This window comes from Macrotis lagotis, chromosome 2, assembly GCF_037893015.1.
Source record: "Macrotis lagotis isolate mMagLag1 chromosome 2, bilby.v1.9.chrom.fasta, whole genome shotgun sequence".
Lineage (NCBI taxonomy): Eukaryota > Metazoa > Chordata > Mammalia > Peramelemorphia > Peramelidae > Macrotis > Macrotis lagotis.
Window position 1 is genome coordinate 8,855,124 of NC_133659.1, and position 18,305 is coordinate 8,873,428.

The 18,305-nt window shown below is 37.6% G+C and overlaps 1 protein-coding gene across 5 annotated transcripts in view; it reads right to left on the minus strand.

Moving 5' to 3' along the window:
- The window catches only part of LRRC7 (leucine rich repeat containing 7), a 594,014-nt gene that overhangs the window by 442,430 nt on the left and 133,279 nt on the right, over nt 1-18,305 (minus strand). For 4 of the 5 annotated variants that reach the window (XR_012475461.1, XM_074221205.1, XM_074221203.1 and 1 more), the window contains exon 2: nt 5,861-5,961. Coding sequence is in view for 3 of the 5 variants with exons in the window: in XM_074221205.1 (XP_074077306.1) it covers nt 5,861-5,961 (101 nt within the window). In the remaining 2 variants the exon portion in view is untranslated. Of the gene's footprint in view, nt 1-5,860; nt 5,962-18,305 lie in introns of those variants that run through there. The other variant, XM_074221202.1, reaches the window with a different exon arrangement.

The following is an 18,305-nucleotide window of genomic DNA, read 5'->3' on the forward strand; positions in this document are numbered from 1 at the left end:
CTTTTCTTTAATTTTGTCATTTGTAAAATGAGGCAGTTGGACTTCATGACCATTAAGGTCCCATTCTGATTCAAATTTAAGAGACTGTGGACTAAAGGAAATGATCCTTTGGGGAACTTACCATGAACAAAATCAAATTGAGGAAAAATACTGTGTTCAAATAATGTCATCTTAACAAATGAAAGTTGGGGATGATGATGATGAATATAGCAAAGTCAATATGTATCAGTAGCCTAAAGGTGATTAAGAATCTGTGCAAAGCAGGAGGGATACACAGAAAGACAAAAAATAAACTGTCCTCAGACTTCACGAAGTAACGGAGGAGACGTTCTGTAAACAACAAACAAGCTAGATCCAAGATAAAGTTCATATCAGAGGAAAGGCACTGAGATAAAGGAGAATATAACCATCATGAAAGAACAATATTTGGGACCAAAGAAGGTCTATGATCTATGAGCAGGGAGATCCCAATGTATTCTACCTTAATCAGAATAAATCTAGGGTTAACCTGTTTAGTTCTAAGCAGCACATTTATGGAAAATCATTGATAAACCAGAGAGTCAAGAGAAGGAGCATGAGGAGGATGAAGGGTCTTATGGACATGTTATAGGAAGTTCAATCAAAGGATTTAGGGATATACATACATACATATATATATATATATATATATATATATATATATATATATGCATACATACATACCCTGGAGAAGAAAAGACTTAGAAGGGTTAGAAGTTAGAAGGGAATATGTTAGTTTTCTTCAAATATTTATAGAATGAATTAGCTTTCCTGGCTTGGCTGCAGAGTACAGAATTAGGAATAATGGGTGGAAGTTGCAAAGAAGTAGACAGAAGCTTATGGCAAGGAAAAAGTTCCCAATATATCAATCTGAAAGTGAAATGGGATGGAGCTGTGATACATTCTCCCTCTCTGGAGATTTCCAATCAAAGACTGGATTGACCATTTATCAGGCATATGGTAGATAAGATGTTCATTCAGGGACAGGTGAAATGAGGTAGCCTTCAGGGGCCTCTTCCATCCAGTTTTTATGGTGTTGTGAGTTTCTTTTTGTACATAATTTTTATCATGTTATATGCATCACAGTTGCTGAAAGAGCAAAAGGATGATCAAAGACTCATTTTATTTCTCATCAATATTGAAATTTGCTTTTAGCAAGAAAGTTAATAAAATAAATAATTGGTTCTGATGCTTATGCAAAATCTATCTTTGGTCCTCATGAATTCCTCAACAACAGGGTTGTTGGCAAGATGATTGATCAGCATTCTTATTTTCTGCACCCATAATCAGCAAAACAGCATTTGAGAATTCAAAGGAAGATGTAATATCTCACAAAACAATTTCCATATTTAATAAAAATAAATTTAAGAGAGAAATAACATTCTTCATTGAAGTTTAGATCAACAAGACAGTTTAACATTCACTACTGCACCCGAAGCAGATCAAAGAGGCAAAAGGTAGAGTCTGAAGATAAAAGGAACGAATCCAACCTCCAGGAAGATGTTTGGAGAGATCCTCCTCGAGGAAAGGACTGATTTGAATTCAACTAAGCCTAGAGACAGACTTCGTTTTAACATTCAAACTAAAAATGATGGAGGGACTTTGGAAACTGATGAAATAAAAGTACACATATTAATGTGGGAGTTTGCAAAGCCATGTTACAGACTGTACATTATCTCATCTAAGTCTTCTAAAAGCTCCATGAAGCATCCCATTTTAAAGGAAATTGAGGTTCATAAAGTTAGGTGATGCATACAAGGGTCCTACAGGAACTAAGGATCAGCTAGAGAACAATAAACCAGAGCCTTCTGAAATCCTGCTCTGACCTACAATCTACCATGTCACAATTCCTCCAGAAATAGTACTCTCCTATTTGATCTTTATTTTTTTTTCTATTTAAAAGAACTGCATAAATCCAGGAAGACATCAAGCTGTAGTTCCTAGTATATATAAAGCCAAATGAATAATGACATCCTTTTTATTTTCATGGAGGAATCACAAGTATAAGTTATGGGACTGGGTGAGGTTTCATTGACGTAAGCAATTCCCACTGAGGCAGCTTCCTCTTCCAACTCTAAGGTATATTGGCACCTTGCAATCTGTAAATTATAGTCTTGGAGAATTGCCACTTCCCAGAGAGACTGTGAGATCCTGGGCAGGTCTCTTAATGTTCCAAGAAGCTCAAATGCCAGCAATTCCATTGTCAGGAAATCCTGATCCAATGTGGCTGACTTACAAGGGAAACCGTCCCAAACTGAGTTTCCCTCTGAGGTTGCTGCCTGTGGAACCAACACACTGAGTGAACACAAATATCTCTAATTTTATCTTATCTCATAAGACTGGGGCTAAATTAAATAATTACAAATACAGTAAGACCAAGCTTTCATTTTCTTGTTTTTAATTAAAGTTTAAATTGCCACTCTGCTCTCTGGGGCCTGAAGCCTGGCATGCTGCTCTGTGTCCCCAGCAGGGGCCTAGAATACTAAGATGAACACCAAAGGGAACACTAATCACAATAACTGAGACCATTAATTCAGGGCCCTCTCCACACATTTGGTCATCAGATCCCTGAAGCAATTCTGTGAAGTGGGTGCTACTGATATTACTAACCAATGTTCTACAGATGAAGTAAAATAAGGCAGCAAGACAATGCATGACTGTCAGTTGTACTGCATTGGAATTAATAGAAAATACAAATTACTTATGCCCCAAGAATATTCCACCCCACAATAGAGGGGTCCATGATCCCCCAAGCTATGGTTTATGTGACATCCACTAAAGTAAGCACATCTGGAAACAACTGGGCCATATATTGGGGAGCATTAGAGGAGAGGGGGATCCTGAGGGAGACCTTGTAGTCCAGTGGAAGAACTTTGTGTCTGGAGATGCAAATCCCACCTATAACATTTAATATTTGCGTGACCTTGGGCAAACCAATTAACTTTGACCTTGGGCAAACCAATTAACCTTTTCCTTGAGAAGTGCCTTGCTATTAGCTGTGTGATCCTCAGTAAGTCAACCTCAACGCATTCCAAGAAAACAAAAGAAATACCTTGCCAACACAAGGTTCTTAATATATACTTTAAAAAATAGACTAAAAGGATTAAACTTCTGAATAAACTGTCTAGTGTGGGAACAATGGTAGGGATGATATTCACTCAGATCAGGAAGCCTGAAGACTTCAACTGTGTCAGCCCCAGCCTCCAGGCCTCCAACTCATGGAACACATGAAAAACATTCACATGAAAGAAATTCATAAGCAACCTCAATCAGCAAACCTCTCAACTTTAAACTGCATACATTCTGAAACAGAGAATTAGATTCACTTTGGAATGAGGATTTTTAAAATTTTTCTTTCAAGTAAAGTCAACAGTTTAGGAACAAAAGTGAGCCTACCCTCTGTATGAAACATGGCATAGAAGTAGTCCTTATGTCCCAGACCAATCGGTCAGGCAACCATGATTTCTCAAGGAGTTTCCCTCTGAAACCCTGATAATAATCAAGACCTCACATTTCCAGACTGAATCTTTCACAGCTTCTTCCTGATGAAGCCCAGGACTCCGAGAAGAATTTTCAAAGGTCTTTTGAAAATTGGGCTAAGATCTTATTGTCTGATCTTGTTATCTCTTATATTTTTTGTCTCTTCCTTAAGGATATGACTTCTCTCTCATCACACTCAATTTGGATCAATGTACAACACGGAAGCAAAGTAAAGACTGACAGATTGCCTTCTGTGGGGGTGTAGTAGGGGGAGGAAAGTAAGATTGGGGGAAAAATTGCAATAAAAGCTTTAATAAAAAAATTGGACAAGGAGCTTCATTGTCACTAATGCTGTTGGTTGTGAATCTCACATTGTATGGAGAGACTCTGGGTACACTGAGTTATGGCACTGTCAACTCAAAATGCTATCTATTGCACTTTGTACAGAGTTCTCTTAGAGGCATGAGCAGACATCACTTTAATGCAGTCTGTTTTTACCCAAGACAAGATGATTTTTAAAAATGTTGAAATGCTTATAAAATATGGATGGACAAGTAGGCAATAAATTTAAGTGGACCTATGGCCCCAGTCATATACTAGTAAAAATTAAAAACCTTCCTATAGGCATAACTCCAGATCATTTTGTATCACAGTGGCCCGCATTTCGATGATAAAAAACAACCATTAAATGCATCTGCTTGATTTTTAATCTTATTTATATCAAAAAGGGAAATTAGTCTGGCATGTCCAAACAGAAGCAGAGGGGTCAAGAGCTTCCCAAGATCTAAAGCATCCAGATAGGTGTCACAGAGACATTGAAAACCTCAAGTGAATTGTATTGGAGATTGTATTGCTAATAGTACCTGTCCCATAAGGTGCTTATGAAGTACAAATGAGATGAGATATTTAAAGTTTAGGGGACTATGTAAATGTAGATTGCCATTATCACTTTAATTTATTAATTAGTAACCATTTGATAAAATGATTGATTGACACAGTAACTTTTAATATTCTTCAAGTTTCATTTGGCATTACACTTCTCTTCATTTTTAAGTAATCTTTCAGGAAATAAAAAGTTGCCTTAAATGTCTTATTGGCATTTTTAGCCAGTATGCATTCATTAGGTACCTACTGATGTGCCAGACATTATTCTAGACACAGAAGATAAAAAGATAAAAGTGAAACAGGCCCCACAGTCGAGGAACTTACATTCACTTGGGGGAGTCATTGAGTATGATTAGAGGTTACACGAAAGATGTCCAATAAAATTTTGGGGGAGGTTCTCTACGTTTTCACTCTACCTAAAACCAACTTGATGGTGAGCATAGTGTCATGGAATCTAATTTCCAGGGAAAAACAATCCCACCATTGAAAGAGGAAGAGAAGACGACCAACTGGTTTCTCTTATTCTTTCAAGAAATATTTAGTATAGTGAAGGTGAAAAGTTCAAAAACTGTTGTAGTGGAGGCAGCATGCTTGGGTAGAAAGAATGGGATTTGGAAGACCAATTCAAATCTTGATTCTCTTATGTAATACCTAAGTGACATTCTCCAGAACTTAGCAGAGTGACTGGATCATAGCAGAGGTTTAATAAGTGTCTGTGGATTGACAGAGATCTCTTATCTGAAGTTCTGTTTTCTTATATATAAAAGGAGTGGATTCGATGATTTGACCTAAAGAATTCCTTCTTGCTCTAAATATGATGATCTCTTAATTGATTAATAAATAATTATATTATGTGGACAATATTTATGTCTATATCTAAAACAATATGTCCTAGTGTTAAGAACAGGGCAACATAGATAAAAGATATATAGCTATAGTTATACATATAAATCTTGGGAAATATCATAAATGTGGGGGAATACCAGTAAGGAACCTGCCTCTACAAAGACAGCTCTGCAATTGATTTTGTGATTTTGAGATTGGTTCAGGAGCCGACCTGCCCAAATTGATAATCGGTCTGTGGAAAAGGAATGACTTAAGCCCTGATATCCCTAACTCTACAACCTCCCCAATAGACTACCTTAACCTGACTTACCATATCAGTGTAACAACATATGATATTGTATCCATATTTGACAGCAAGGTTAGCTCATAATTAAAGCTTATAGTGGAACATTGGGATTTTAATGGAAAAAGTATTTTGAAAGAAGATTGTTAAGGTTCAGTTTCACTTGTTTACAGGCTCATAATTATTATCCGAGTTTCCCTACCACCCTATACTTATTCATCTAAACTGTATTCCTTTAATGATACATGCTAATATATTATAATGAGACAGTTAGTGGTTTCAGGCTTGGGACACCAGTTAAGCAGCAATTACTTAAATAATCCTCCAAACTCAATTCAGCATACTTACACTCCTCTTCAGGTCTCTTCCTAAGGGGAGCACGCACTTCCTGAATGCCAGGACTTCTCAGAAATTGTGGGGTATTCCTGTGCCTCCGTAAGCTCTCCATCCTAAAAGCCAAAAAAAAAAAATTCTATTTTTATTACTATTATCTCATGGAATAATTATAACTTTGCGGAAAAAAAAGAATTTGCATTATCTCAATAATTCAGACATTAAAAATATAAAGCAACTTAGAGTTTATAAAAATTTATGTTGCCCAATAGGAAATAAATCTCCCAACTATTTTCTTGCAAGAAAGAGATCAGCACACTATGCCAATGACACAAAACAAATAAGATGGCATCTCATCTTTGCTACTTCAATAGAGTTGTAGTTCTACTAATGTTGACAGTTTAGCAAATGAGGTACGTAATGACCCATGCATACATTTCACCTTGAGATGGTTCTTGTAACTGTCCTCCTAAAAAACAAGCACAAAAGGTCCGCCAGCCATGCTAGAAGCCCCTCATAGTTTGAAATGAAATAACCCTAAATGTGAAGGACTACACTTGAATGTGGACTCCATGAGGGCAGGGGCTCTTTTTTGACCTTTCGTTGTATTCTTCCTGTTTAGGAGAGACCAAGCCTATAGCGAGTGGTTGACGGTGGCTTGGCTTGACTTTATGGGTCAAAAAATCAACTTGTCAAGTAGACAATGGGAGAAGTCTGGGCAGATCAGAAGAAAGCTGAGGGTGTTTGGGTGGGCCTAAGACCTGTGGCAGGCAGCGGTCTCATCCAAGAATCTGCTTAAACCAAAGGTGGCATTAAGAAGGGTCCAGTGGCCAGGACTCAAGAATTCCCATTGGCCTCTGCATTCCTCAGAGCCATTTGGACCATTGTGGTCAGTTCTGAGCAAAACATGTTTTGAACCAGAAAAGGGAGAGAGCATCTAAAGTAGAACAATGGGGGGGGGATGTGGGAAGCATTACTACCATGCCTTAAAATCAATTGAAGTTAAGTAAAAGAGAAGTTTAATGGCCAGAGAAGAGACTTATGGCGGATAAATCAATGTTTTTGTGTTCTTGAAATGCTGTCATTTGGAATATATATTTAAATGCACACACATTGTCTATTGCATTATACTATAAACTCCCTGATTGTAGGAAGTGTTTCCTTCATTGCATCTGAATCCCCAGAGCCTAGTCTAGTTACTGGTATTTATTAATGTTCTTAAGAGTTATTTGTCAATTTGTTGGAACAGGGATTAAACTTGTTTCTGTTTGGCCTCAGAGGGCAGAACTAGGAGCAAAGCGTGGAAGGCGTAGAGGGAGAGATTTAGGTTCAATGTCAGGAAAACACAGCAATAATTAGGGCTGTCCAAAACTGGAATGAGCTTCCTGGAGAGGCAGTAGGTTGTGTCTCTCTGGAGGTCTCCAAACAAAGGCCATATATCCAAATCTTAGCAGAATTGAAATAGGGGCAATTGATCATGTGCTCACTGGGCTAGATGACCTCTGAGATTCCCTTTAAGTCTGGCATTCAGTTATACAAGGTTACTGACTTTTTGTCAATGTGTCTAGGGGGTAATTGACCCCATCTTCCTTCAAAATTCTCATTTTCTAGTGAAATCCAGTGCCATTATATAGGAATCAATGACTATATTTTAGTTCAGTGTCATTTAGCCATATTCATTATGTATTTAGGGTTTCAGATTTTCAATATAGCTTGGGCTTTATAATTCCAAAGAGCATTTAACTGGTGTCAGAATAAGTTTGAAAGATGGTCAAAGCCTGTCCCCTTTGCTCCTTCCAACCCTCTTTACCTTCCTTCCTTCCTTCTTTATTCCTCCCTCCCTTCCAACTTTTTTCTCTTCCTCTCATTCCTTCTTTCTTCTCTCTCTCCTCTCCCTTCTTTCCTTCATTGTTTTCTTCTTTCCTTCTAATAGGAAGAAAGGAAATGAGACTGTCATTTCATTGTTCCTGGATATTCTGCCTTTCCCACCCTCTCTTAATTCTCATCCTTCCTTCCTTTATTGTCTTCCTTTTGACACTGAATATAGAGTGTTTGTGCCCATTTGTTTGATTGTCTTCTCCCACATTAGACCGCGAAGTCATTGAATCCTTTCATATCCCCATTGCTTAGCACAGGTCCAGGCCCAATTTAAATACTTAATAAATGTTTCTTTGTTGACTAAACACAGTGAATAGTATATTCATTGAGAAGAGAGGATCTGCAGGCAGTGAGGATTGGTAAGAGGAAACCATCATGACTGTTAATCACAGGATCATTGCTTTAGAGCTAGAAAATACCTTAAAGGCCATTTAGTTCCACACCCTCCTTTTATAGAGGAAGGAAACTAAGGCACAGTCAAGAGCTTGAGTGACTTTCTTAAGCTCCTAGTCAGTATTGGCCAGGCAGGTAGGACACTGGATAGTGAGCTGGACGTAGGGTTAGGAAGACCTGATTTTAAACCTGACCTTAGAGACATCCTACCTGTGTATGTTTGGCAAGTTACCTCATCTCTCTCAGCCTCTGTTTCCCAACTTGTAAAATAGTGATAATAATAGCACTTGCTCCTAGGATTTTTGTAAAAATCAAAAGGGATAATATTTGTAAAGTGTTTTAGAATTCTTAAATACATACATATATATATATATATATATATATATATATATATATATATATATATATATGATGTCTTGGGTAGGATTTGAGTTCAGACCTTCTGTATTTACTTCAGTGCCCAGTGAAGTATTGAAGTATTTATTAAGCCCCTGATAAAGCATCAGGGAAAAGGGCCAATCCTTTCCTCTAATGAGCTGATTCACAGTGAGCCTGTGGGGTTTGCTCTTTTAGACCAAGGGAAGAAGGTACATGAATGATAAATGGTCTGAACACCACTGAAAATTGTCTGTCTCTTTGCTCTGTTCCATGGGCTGGTGTAGATAATACTTCAGTCAGATTCTCCAATTATGCTCTGTCTGCCCTGGGAGTAAGCAGGAAGACTTGAAAGGTGACTAACTCTTTGGGGCTATCAAATTATCATTGTGCAAGGTATTGTTTCAGGTTGTACTAATTAGGAGATTACATTAAACCCTTGTATACTCCAAAGTAATTAATTCACCTAGAATAGGATGATGTGACCAAAAATGTCACATCATGTTTTGTTTTCCTTCCTAGTGAATGATTCTGCAACTCTCCTTTTTCTGCAAACTAGTTCTTTCTCTATTTTTGCCTTGGTTTTTCTTTGTATCTTTTTTTTTTCCTTTTGTCTTCTTGCTTTCTTACTATTTTTCCTTCTCTCTCTCTGACTCTGTCTCTCTGTTTCTTTTCCTCCCTCTGCTCTCTCTCCCTTTGTCTGTTTTTCTGTCTCTGTCTCTGGTATTTGAACCTCCATCCTCTGGCTCAAGATTCTTAACTCTCTCCTCAGTGTCCCATTAGTACACTTCAGTCGGTCTGTAGCCTCTCCTCTGGAATCGAGGAATGGTTAACCCAGTTTGGGGTTGAGGATTTCCTAATGAAAGACTAATTTAGAGGGTAAACTCTTCCATTCTGGGATAACACTCAACATTAAAGGATATACTTTTCCTTCTGTGACTGTAAGTTTGTCTCCCTAAAAGTTTCCCTTATTATATCCAGTTTGTCCTTCAGGACTGAAGAGTCCAAGTCAGTCTCTCTCCCATGTGATAGAATGTTGAAGACAATGATCTTGTTCCCTGTAAGTCTTCTTTTCTTCTGCCTAAACATACCAAGCTCATTTTAGAACTATTGACAGCTAGAATTTATTTAGGCTTTAAGGTTTGCAAAGCACTTAACTTATATCTTAACATCTCATTTGATCCTCACAAGGACCCTGGGAAGTAGATCCTATTATTTGCCTCATTTAACAGAAGAGGAAACTGAGTCAGAATGCAGTTATGTGACTTGTCCAAGGTCGAAGAGTAGGCTAAGGTCAAACTTGCCTTTCTGACTCCAGGTCCTTTTCTCTATCCCCGAGTTACCTAGCTACCCCTCAACCACACATAAACCACAGAGTATGACTTAGTCCCTTGCTATTTTGGGTAAAAATAATAATAATGTATATATATATATATTCACATATATGTTTCTATGGCACTACCTGGGCGAGAAGCCATGTATTCTTTTGGGTAGTCTCCACCTGATCAATCTTTTGTTCTAAAACTTCAATAAGTGTCCAGATGTTGTCTGACAAGGATTGAGGCCAGGGTGACTTTCTTCTCCCTTCCCTGAAATCCTTTGGTGCATTCCAAGTATGCAGGGCAGTTAAGTGGCACAGTAGATAAGGCACTGGCTTTGGAATCAGGTGGACGAGAGTTCGAATCCAGACTCGGACACTCGATGCTCCCAGCTGTGTGATCTTAGGCAAGACACTTCACCCTGACTGCCTCCCATCCAGGGATGTCTCCAGTTGTCCTGATTCATATCTGGCCACTGAATCCAGATCACTCTGGAGGAGAAAGTGAGGCTTAGCACAGCATCCCTTCACTCAAATGCAATTTATGTGCTTGTCATGTCCAAATTTGCCTTTCATTGTTGGCTGCCTTATCTCACTAGGATCCCAAACTACTTGCATAATGGATTTATAAAATCTCATCTCTTTAAGACTAACATTATCCTTGTCTGTTATATGGCTGTAAGTCATGGAACTCATCAAATTATTAAAATTACACATGACCAAAGGGCAATGGGAATCAGCATGACAGCTGTAAAGAGATCATGGCTTAATGTCTTTGCTGCCTTGTATTTGGGAAGCAGCACAGAAGACATTACGAAAGATGTCTGGGATTGGAAGAGGAGGGAAACCTTTCATGAAGTGAATGAGTCCACTCAGACAGACAGGCTAAGTGGAACACCATGATCTGGGAACAATTAAAGAACTAAGGCAGAGGAGTCCAGTCCATTGATCAGATGCATTACAGCATGTCTATGGAAAGAAAGAATTACCTAGAGTCACAAGGGATCTTGGAGTTACAGAAGATCCCCATCAGTGGAAGGAGGTCAGGTAACATCATGAGTTCATTGGAAATATCAAAATATATTTAGTTAAGACAGATTCAATTTCATTAAAATTCTTTTATTTATTTATTTTTTAGGGGTTTTTTTTTGCAAGGCAAATGGGGTTAAGTGGCTTGTCCAAGGCCACACAGCTAGGTAATTATTAAGTGTCTGAGGCTGGATTTGAACTCAGGTACTCCTGACTTGGCTGGTGCTTTATCCACTATGCCACCTAGACGCCCCTAATTTCATTAAAATTCTTAAAAGTAACTCACTTTTCTCACTACTATACTTTTTGCTAGTAGAATAATATGTACAATTTTTGATCGATTTTTTATGCAATTCTAAAGTCTTTTCTGAGTCATCAAGGAAAGAAATTACATTAACTGTAAGTGTAGTTTGGTTAGTTTTGTTACATTCCATTTCTTTTGAAAATTGGCCAACCATGTATGTACATTTGTCAGTTCTATTAATCAGAATGTTTGTTTGGCAGGATAACAGAGACTTGTTGTATTTCAAATGAGCCCATCACATAAAAGTACTAGGGCATTGTTGTTCCTCTCAGTGTTCTGTTAACTCCCAAAGCTTAGCAACTCCTGTCCATGCATGTGCCAAACTGGTAATCATTGGTTTACATAGCACCAGTGCAGAAGGCAACATCACTAGAGCGTTGGGATGACATTCAGGAAACAAGGGTGCAAGTCTTGGCTTTGTTTTGTACCATTTCCTCAACTATTACTGAGTCTGCTGTAATCCAAATCTTTGGAGAGTTAGTACTCACAGAGTCTTAGAGGATTTGAGCAGTAGAGCCCGACTATATAAAAGGGAATTTAAGTGTGTGGGGGGGGGGAGAGAGAGAGAGAGAGAGAGAGAGAGAGAGAGAGGAAGGAAGGAAGGAAGGAAGGAAGGAAGGAAGGAAGGAAGAAAGAAAGAAAAGAAAGAAAAGAAAGAAAGAAAGAAGAGAAAGAAAGAAAGAAAGAGAGAAAGAAGAGAAGGAGGAACAGCAGGAGGAGGACATGGTTGGGGTAGGGATGATAAAGTCAAACTACTGGAAAATCCCTAACAGAAAAAATTCTATAAATTTATTGAAATGGTGGGTGTAATGAAAAAGAATTCTTAATAACAATCCAACCAAATCTGGACTTTCTGAATTGAAGAAGAAAATGGTTAACTTTCTATGGCCTGGGTGAGTCTATCATGCCATTAAGCCAAATAAACTTCTCTAACTCTACCATTAAAGAGAAAATAAGAGAAAAGGGCTGTTAGTCACTTAATTTTCTACCTAATGGGCAGTCTCCTGCACATCCATAGGATAGATAAGTAATGACTATGTCTCTGATCATTCTTGCATCTAGCAGATAAGACAGGCAAAATATAGAAAAGATCTGACTAATGGACACGTTTTTGCTCTCCTCGTTAATGGGTAGAAAGGAAATGGAAATAATTGAATTCCCCTATTCTTATCCCAACCAAGAAAAAAGACAGTAAGGTCATGATAAAAATAGACTCCAATTTTTGCTATCCCATCCTTATTCCAAATATCCCATTTTGTGAGGTCACATGTTCAATTTTGTAACTTCTATCAGCCATGAATCATCAAGAAATGCTCATCTCTACTCTTTGAGTTTTGGTTGCAGTGTCATTCTTCCTCAACTTCAGTCAGTCAACTAACATTTCTGAAGTATCAGAATAAATGTTTTGTCCTTCATTCTCAAAGAAAACAATGACATCAGGGAGGTGACACCAGGACAAGCACATGAATTGGATTTGAGTGAGGAGGGGCTGAGTCACCAACTTCATTTTCTCTTCCAGAGCCATCTGTGTCCAGTGGTCATATAGGAGTCAGAAAGACTGGAGATGGTCATGGATGAGAGGCAATCAGGATTAAGTGACTTGTCCAAGGTCACATAGCTAGCAAGAGTCAAGAGTCTGAGTCTGGATTTGAACTCCTATCCTCCTGACTCTAAGGCCACTTCTCTATCCACTGGACCATCTAGCTGCCATGAGAGACCCTGTGCTCAGTGGAGGTTTCCCCATTTTCAAGGAAGAAAACAGTTTTGAATAAAGGAGGTCACCGCATGTTGATAATAGGGTGCTTCTTTAATTGCAGCTCATACTATAGATTTTACTGCCTTGGTCTCGTTCCAGTTTTTATCCTCTCTGAGTTGCTAGAGTTTACAAACATTTGTCTTCTTTGTTAATGGTTTACAAATGACCTTGTTTTCTAAATCAGAGGGGTCACATAAGAGGCTATTCCCCAGGTGCCCAACTAGACGAAAACATAATTGAGAAATATTTATTTGAGAAAATAAAAAGATAATAGAACATAGGTAATGTTATTATTTGGTTTTCTAAGTCAATATACAGCCTCTCCTCACCACAAGATTTAACAGCCCTGTTTCTATTTGAGTTGGACACCCCCCACCCCATCAGTTAACCAATGACCTTAGCTGACATATTTGTTTGACAAAGTATGGGGGTATTTGCTGCTGAGGCAGTCTCTGCTTTTTCATTGTGATGGCTCAAAATAACAATAATCTTAGTGATCAAGCTCCTTCCAACTCTTTTCTTGAAAAAGTAATTTGTTATTTATATCTATGAAGCTTCTAGGTTTTAGAAGCCATTGTGTCTTCACTGCAGCAGGTTTTCCAGGGTATTTTTGGTTATTTGTCTCTCTGTCCAAGCTTATGATGACATTTCCAAATACTGAGCTGCATGTTGTCTTGCCTTGGATATTTTGTCACATTCTTCATTGAAGAATGCCTTTACCCTACTTGCCATGGAAATTATGCATAAGAAAACTATTATCTTCATGATTGTTAATGGATTAATGTGAAAAAGTTCAACACAAAGAGAGGAAGTCTGCCATGCAACTACTGATTTAGAGCTGGTAAGAAGCTTAGAGATCAATGAGAAGAGCCCTATCATTTTCAAGAATAAGAAACTAAGGGTCTCCAAACTAACCATTGTCTGAAACAGAATTTGAACTGGAACTCTTCTGATTCCAAGTCCAATGCCTTATTCATTCCACCAAGGACAAAAGAAAATACTCTAACATGGGTGTCCAGCCCTTTGGCTTTTTGGGACCCTATCACCCAACAAGAACTTGTCAAGGGTCACCAGTAGAATTTAATAATCACTTATGATAATAGTGTAACCCATTACCAATGAGTATAAACTGTGGACTTTGAGGGCTGCATACCTGCTCAAGAGGCTCATCAAAGGCATTAAACACTGACAGAATGGATATGTTTGACTGCCAGGGAGCAAAAGAGACAGTCAGATCAACCCAACAGGCATCAGGAAAATGTAATGACTCTTGAACAAATGAGCTCTCTGGCCTGTAAGGTAAAACAAAAGAGAGCTTTGCAATGATAAGCCTTATAATGGTGACTGAGTATAAGACAAACATCATATTCCATTTATTTATTTATGCTTATTTAATTTTACAATTTAATTATTTAAATATATATATATATATATATATATATATATATATATATATATCAAATTCTTTTGTTGTTCAGTTGTATCTAACTCTATATGGTTCCATGGATGTTTTACAAAGTGTTTTCTTGGCAAAAATACTAGAGTGGTTTGCCATTTTTTCCCCCAGTGGTTTCCTATTTTACAGCTGAAAAACTGAGCGAATAGGGGGTTACGTGACTTGCCCAAGGTCACATAGCTAATAAGTGTCTGAGATCAGATTTGAATTCCGATCTTCCTGGCTCAAGGTCCAGTGCTCTGGCAAGTGACCACATAGTTCTTACTATTTGTAGCTCACTCTCCTGTGTATAAAGGGTACAGAAACAAAATAAAAATAATAACTGCTTTGAAAGATATTGTATTCTATTAGAGTTTAAACAGCTAAGTATGAAGTCAACTTATCATTAAATAAGCAAAGAAAGTGAGAATACATTTTGTTAGAAATTCGTGGAGGGTTTTTCCTACCAATATTAGAGCTATAACTAGGGGAGGACAATAGATTGGTGCCTCAGCATGCCAAAGGACTGGCAGATTTAGAATCACTGTTCCAGTCCTCCACTTCTGTGATTTCATCATTGTCAGTCTCTTCATCGCTGCATTTTTCTGTCACTCCAATCTTTTCCAGCTTCTACCAGCCAATCTACCCAACTTGTCCTGGTTAGGTCAATCATTTCAGTTAGGCCCTTACTCTCTTACCTTAGAAACCAATGGTGACTTATTTTCTAATGTTTGTGTTGGCATTCACAGTATGCAATTCTAGGTAAAATACTCTGCCTGTTTCGCTTTGTCCTGGGCTTTCAAGCATCACCAGAAATCACTTATGGGACATGGCCATTTGGATTGGCTATCATACCTCATCTGGATTCTCAACATTGCTGGACAAGCTTTTTGTTTATCTCTAATTGCCTCCTTGCCATATTCATCACAATAGTGGGTTCAAATCTAATCCACCATCTTCAGTGCCGTGACATCTCTGGATTCCATTGCTATCTGAAGATAACTGGGCAAATTAAGGGTATCTGACATGAGCTCTCCTTTTTTTCCCCTACCAGCAACTAGATGGCAAAGTTGACCCTGAAGTCAGGAGACCTTCATTTCAAATCTGGTCTCAGACAATTTAACCTTGACTGCCTCCTATACAAGCCTATCTGATTCATAGCTGGTAACTCAACCCAGATGCCTCTGGAGGAGAAAGCAAGGCTGATGTCTTTGCACAGCACCCCAACCCCTCTCTCAAATTCAATTCATGTACACATCATGGCATCACCTCCATGAAGTCTTGGTCTTCTTTGAGAATGAAGGGCAAACATTATTATCATCTTCTCTCCTACATTTCCCTTCTATCTCCTCACTCAACCAACCCTCCTTCTCAGCTACTGCAGAATACAATGTCTCTAGAGAAAGGGTGATCTCTTGAAAAGTACACAGGACTAGAAGTCAGGAGAAATTTAGATTTAAATCCTTCTTCCAACTCAGCTTTCTGACACTAAGAAAATCATTCTATCTCTCTCTAGAGCCTTGCTTTCCTCAAAAATGAGATTAATGATACTTTTGGACATTATAATACTTTTTAGAGTACTTTTTGGAGAACAAAAGAAATAGGATACATGTAACAAACTTCAACTAGATTCCAGTTTTCTCCTGTTTTGTTTCTCTATTGTGAAAAATTAAATTTCTAAATCTTACATTTCTGATTAAAAATGGTTTCTCATTAAGGGTTTGAAATCGGAATGTTAGCCTCTGACCTTCGCAGCTGGAAATGTGTCTGTGTGAATTAGCCTGGCCCCCTTCTAAGGACATCACAAGTCTGGCTTTCACAGTTGTGAAAACAATTAGATAAAGACCATCCTGAGAAGGCAGAAAACTGCTCTAGTTATCTCTATAAGAGACCCAAATACATTCTTATACTTCTGACATTTTGGAAAGGGAGAAATACTAATGTTTTATGTGTCTATAATGTATCTGACACCAATGTAAAGTAGCAAGTCAGAAAAGGAGACACAAGTCCTCCTACTAATTGAATCTTTGTTCAGTTCTGACATAGCACAGACCCCATGGGCAGGAGAATCATAAACTAAGCAATGACACTTTCATACACTAATGTGAAATCTGATTGAATGACTGCAAACATTTTATGACTTTGTGTGATTTCTATAAATACTTTTCACTCCTTAAGCTCTAGGTAAACATCTCTTAAGATGTCTTCCATCTCGAGGCAAATTTTTGAGAATAAAACTTAACGTATAATCTATTATTTCATTTTTAATTCAAAATAATTAAGATTGACACTAATTTATATGAATAATGAGAGAATCATTAAGGAAAATCAAGAAGCTAATAACAATTTTGATTTTTTAGGAGGGAAAATAGAGATGGGGAGAGAGGGAAGAGAAGAGAAGAAAGGAAAGGAGAAAATCAGAGAGGGGAGGAGGGGAAAGGCAAAAGAAGAAAGACCTGCCTATGACTTTTGAATAGTTCAAGTTTCTCATTACTATTAGATTATGATATCCAGTATCTAATATTTCTTTTTTAAAAAAATAAGTTATTTTTGGTTAAATTTGAAGTTCTTAATTGTATGCCTTCCTTACATACTACGCATACTTCTATTTCTCAGTTCTTTCTCTAGAGGTAGGTAGCATCTTTCTTTGTAGATATATAACTTATCAGAATAACTTGGTCATTCACAGTTATTCTTTGAACATTATTGCTGTTACCATATATAGCATTCTTTTGGTTTTATCCATCTCACAATTATTTCACTATTTCTTCTACTTTTGTTTCTTCTCCCTACTTCATCACCTAGGCTCTATCTCTCCACTTGGAGTCCTAGCCCTATATGTGGGTGTTTTCTCCATAGTAATGCAATTATTGGTTGCTCATATTTTGTGATAAAGTTTGACATTTGGAGTCTAGATTTTTTTATAAACTTTGCTTTTTAAGTAATTAATTTCTTTTCCCCAAAAAGTTGGAGCAATTTCCTTTTTGTCCCATTCAGTTTTCATTCATAATTTCTTGAAATATAACTCAAAAACATAGACTTTCAAAAAGTTCATTGTGAATCTTGATGGAGTTCCTTGACTAACCTTTAAACCCAACCACTCCGATTTTCATTGAATGCCCAATATAGATTCTAGTCCAAGACTCTGTGGCTCATTGTTTAGTTTTGATGGCTTAGAATTAGTGTAAATCACATTTTTTTTTCTGTTTGGGCCAAAAATTTTGAAGGGTCTTTCCCAAATGGATATTTTTATGATGTCAAAATTGACCATCTTATATCAATCTTTACCTAGCCTTAATTCACTGAAGGGACATTAGTATAGACAAACTGAGACCTGGGGGGAAAAATCCTTAACTTAAAAAAAGGCAAGGTCATTCACTGTTATTTGGGCCACCAACAGTCCTTTTGATTTTGAATTCAGTGACAAAAGGGAGAATGATGAGTTTGCATGGCTCTGCCTTAATAAAAATATAATTCATGACCAAGTCAAGACGTTACCTTCATGATGTCATTAGTCCTCTTCAAGAATATAGGACCAAAACCTCCCAACAGATCTGTTTCTTAAGTCATTTATCTATTTTTTCCTGTCTTATGGTCCTATAGAATATATTCATTCCATTTAAAATCTTCCCTTTATCCCTATTTATATTCATTTACTATATTTTATCTGTCTGGATCTTTTAGATCTATCAATATAAAAGAATTTGTAAAGAGTCAGAAGTACAGAACCCAAAGCAAAACAGCTTTTTTTCAGAAGTTAAGAATCTAGCCATGGAAGACGACATGTCCAGGTAGAGTTACATACAAAACTGAAACAAGGTAGCTTTGTTTGGGAAGGGGAACTCTGCATCTTAAAGCAGAATACAAATGGTTTAATATAGGAAGTTGCTCATGAGCTGAGCCTTGAAAGGAATTTGGGATTCTAAGAGGTGGAGGTGGGGTAGCCAATGCAAAGGCTTGGAAGGAGAGAGC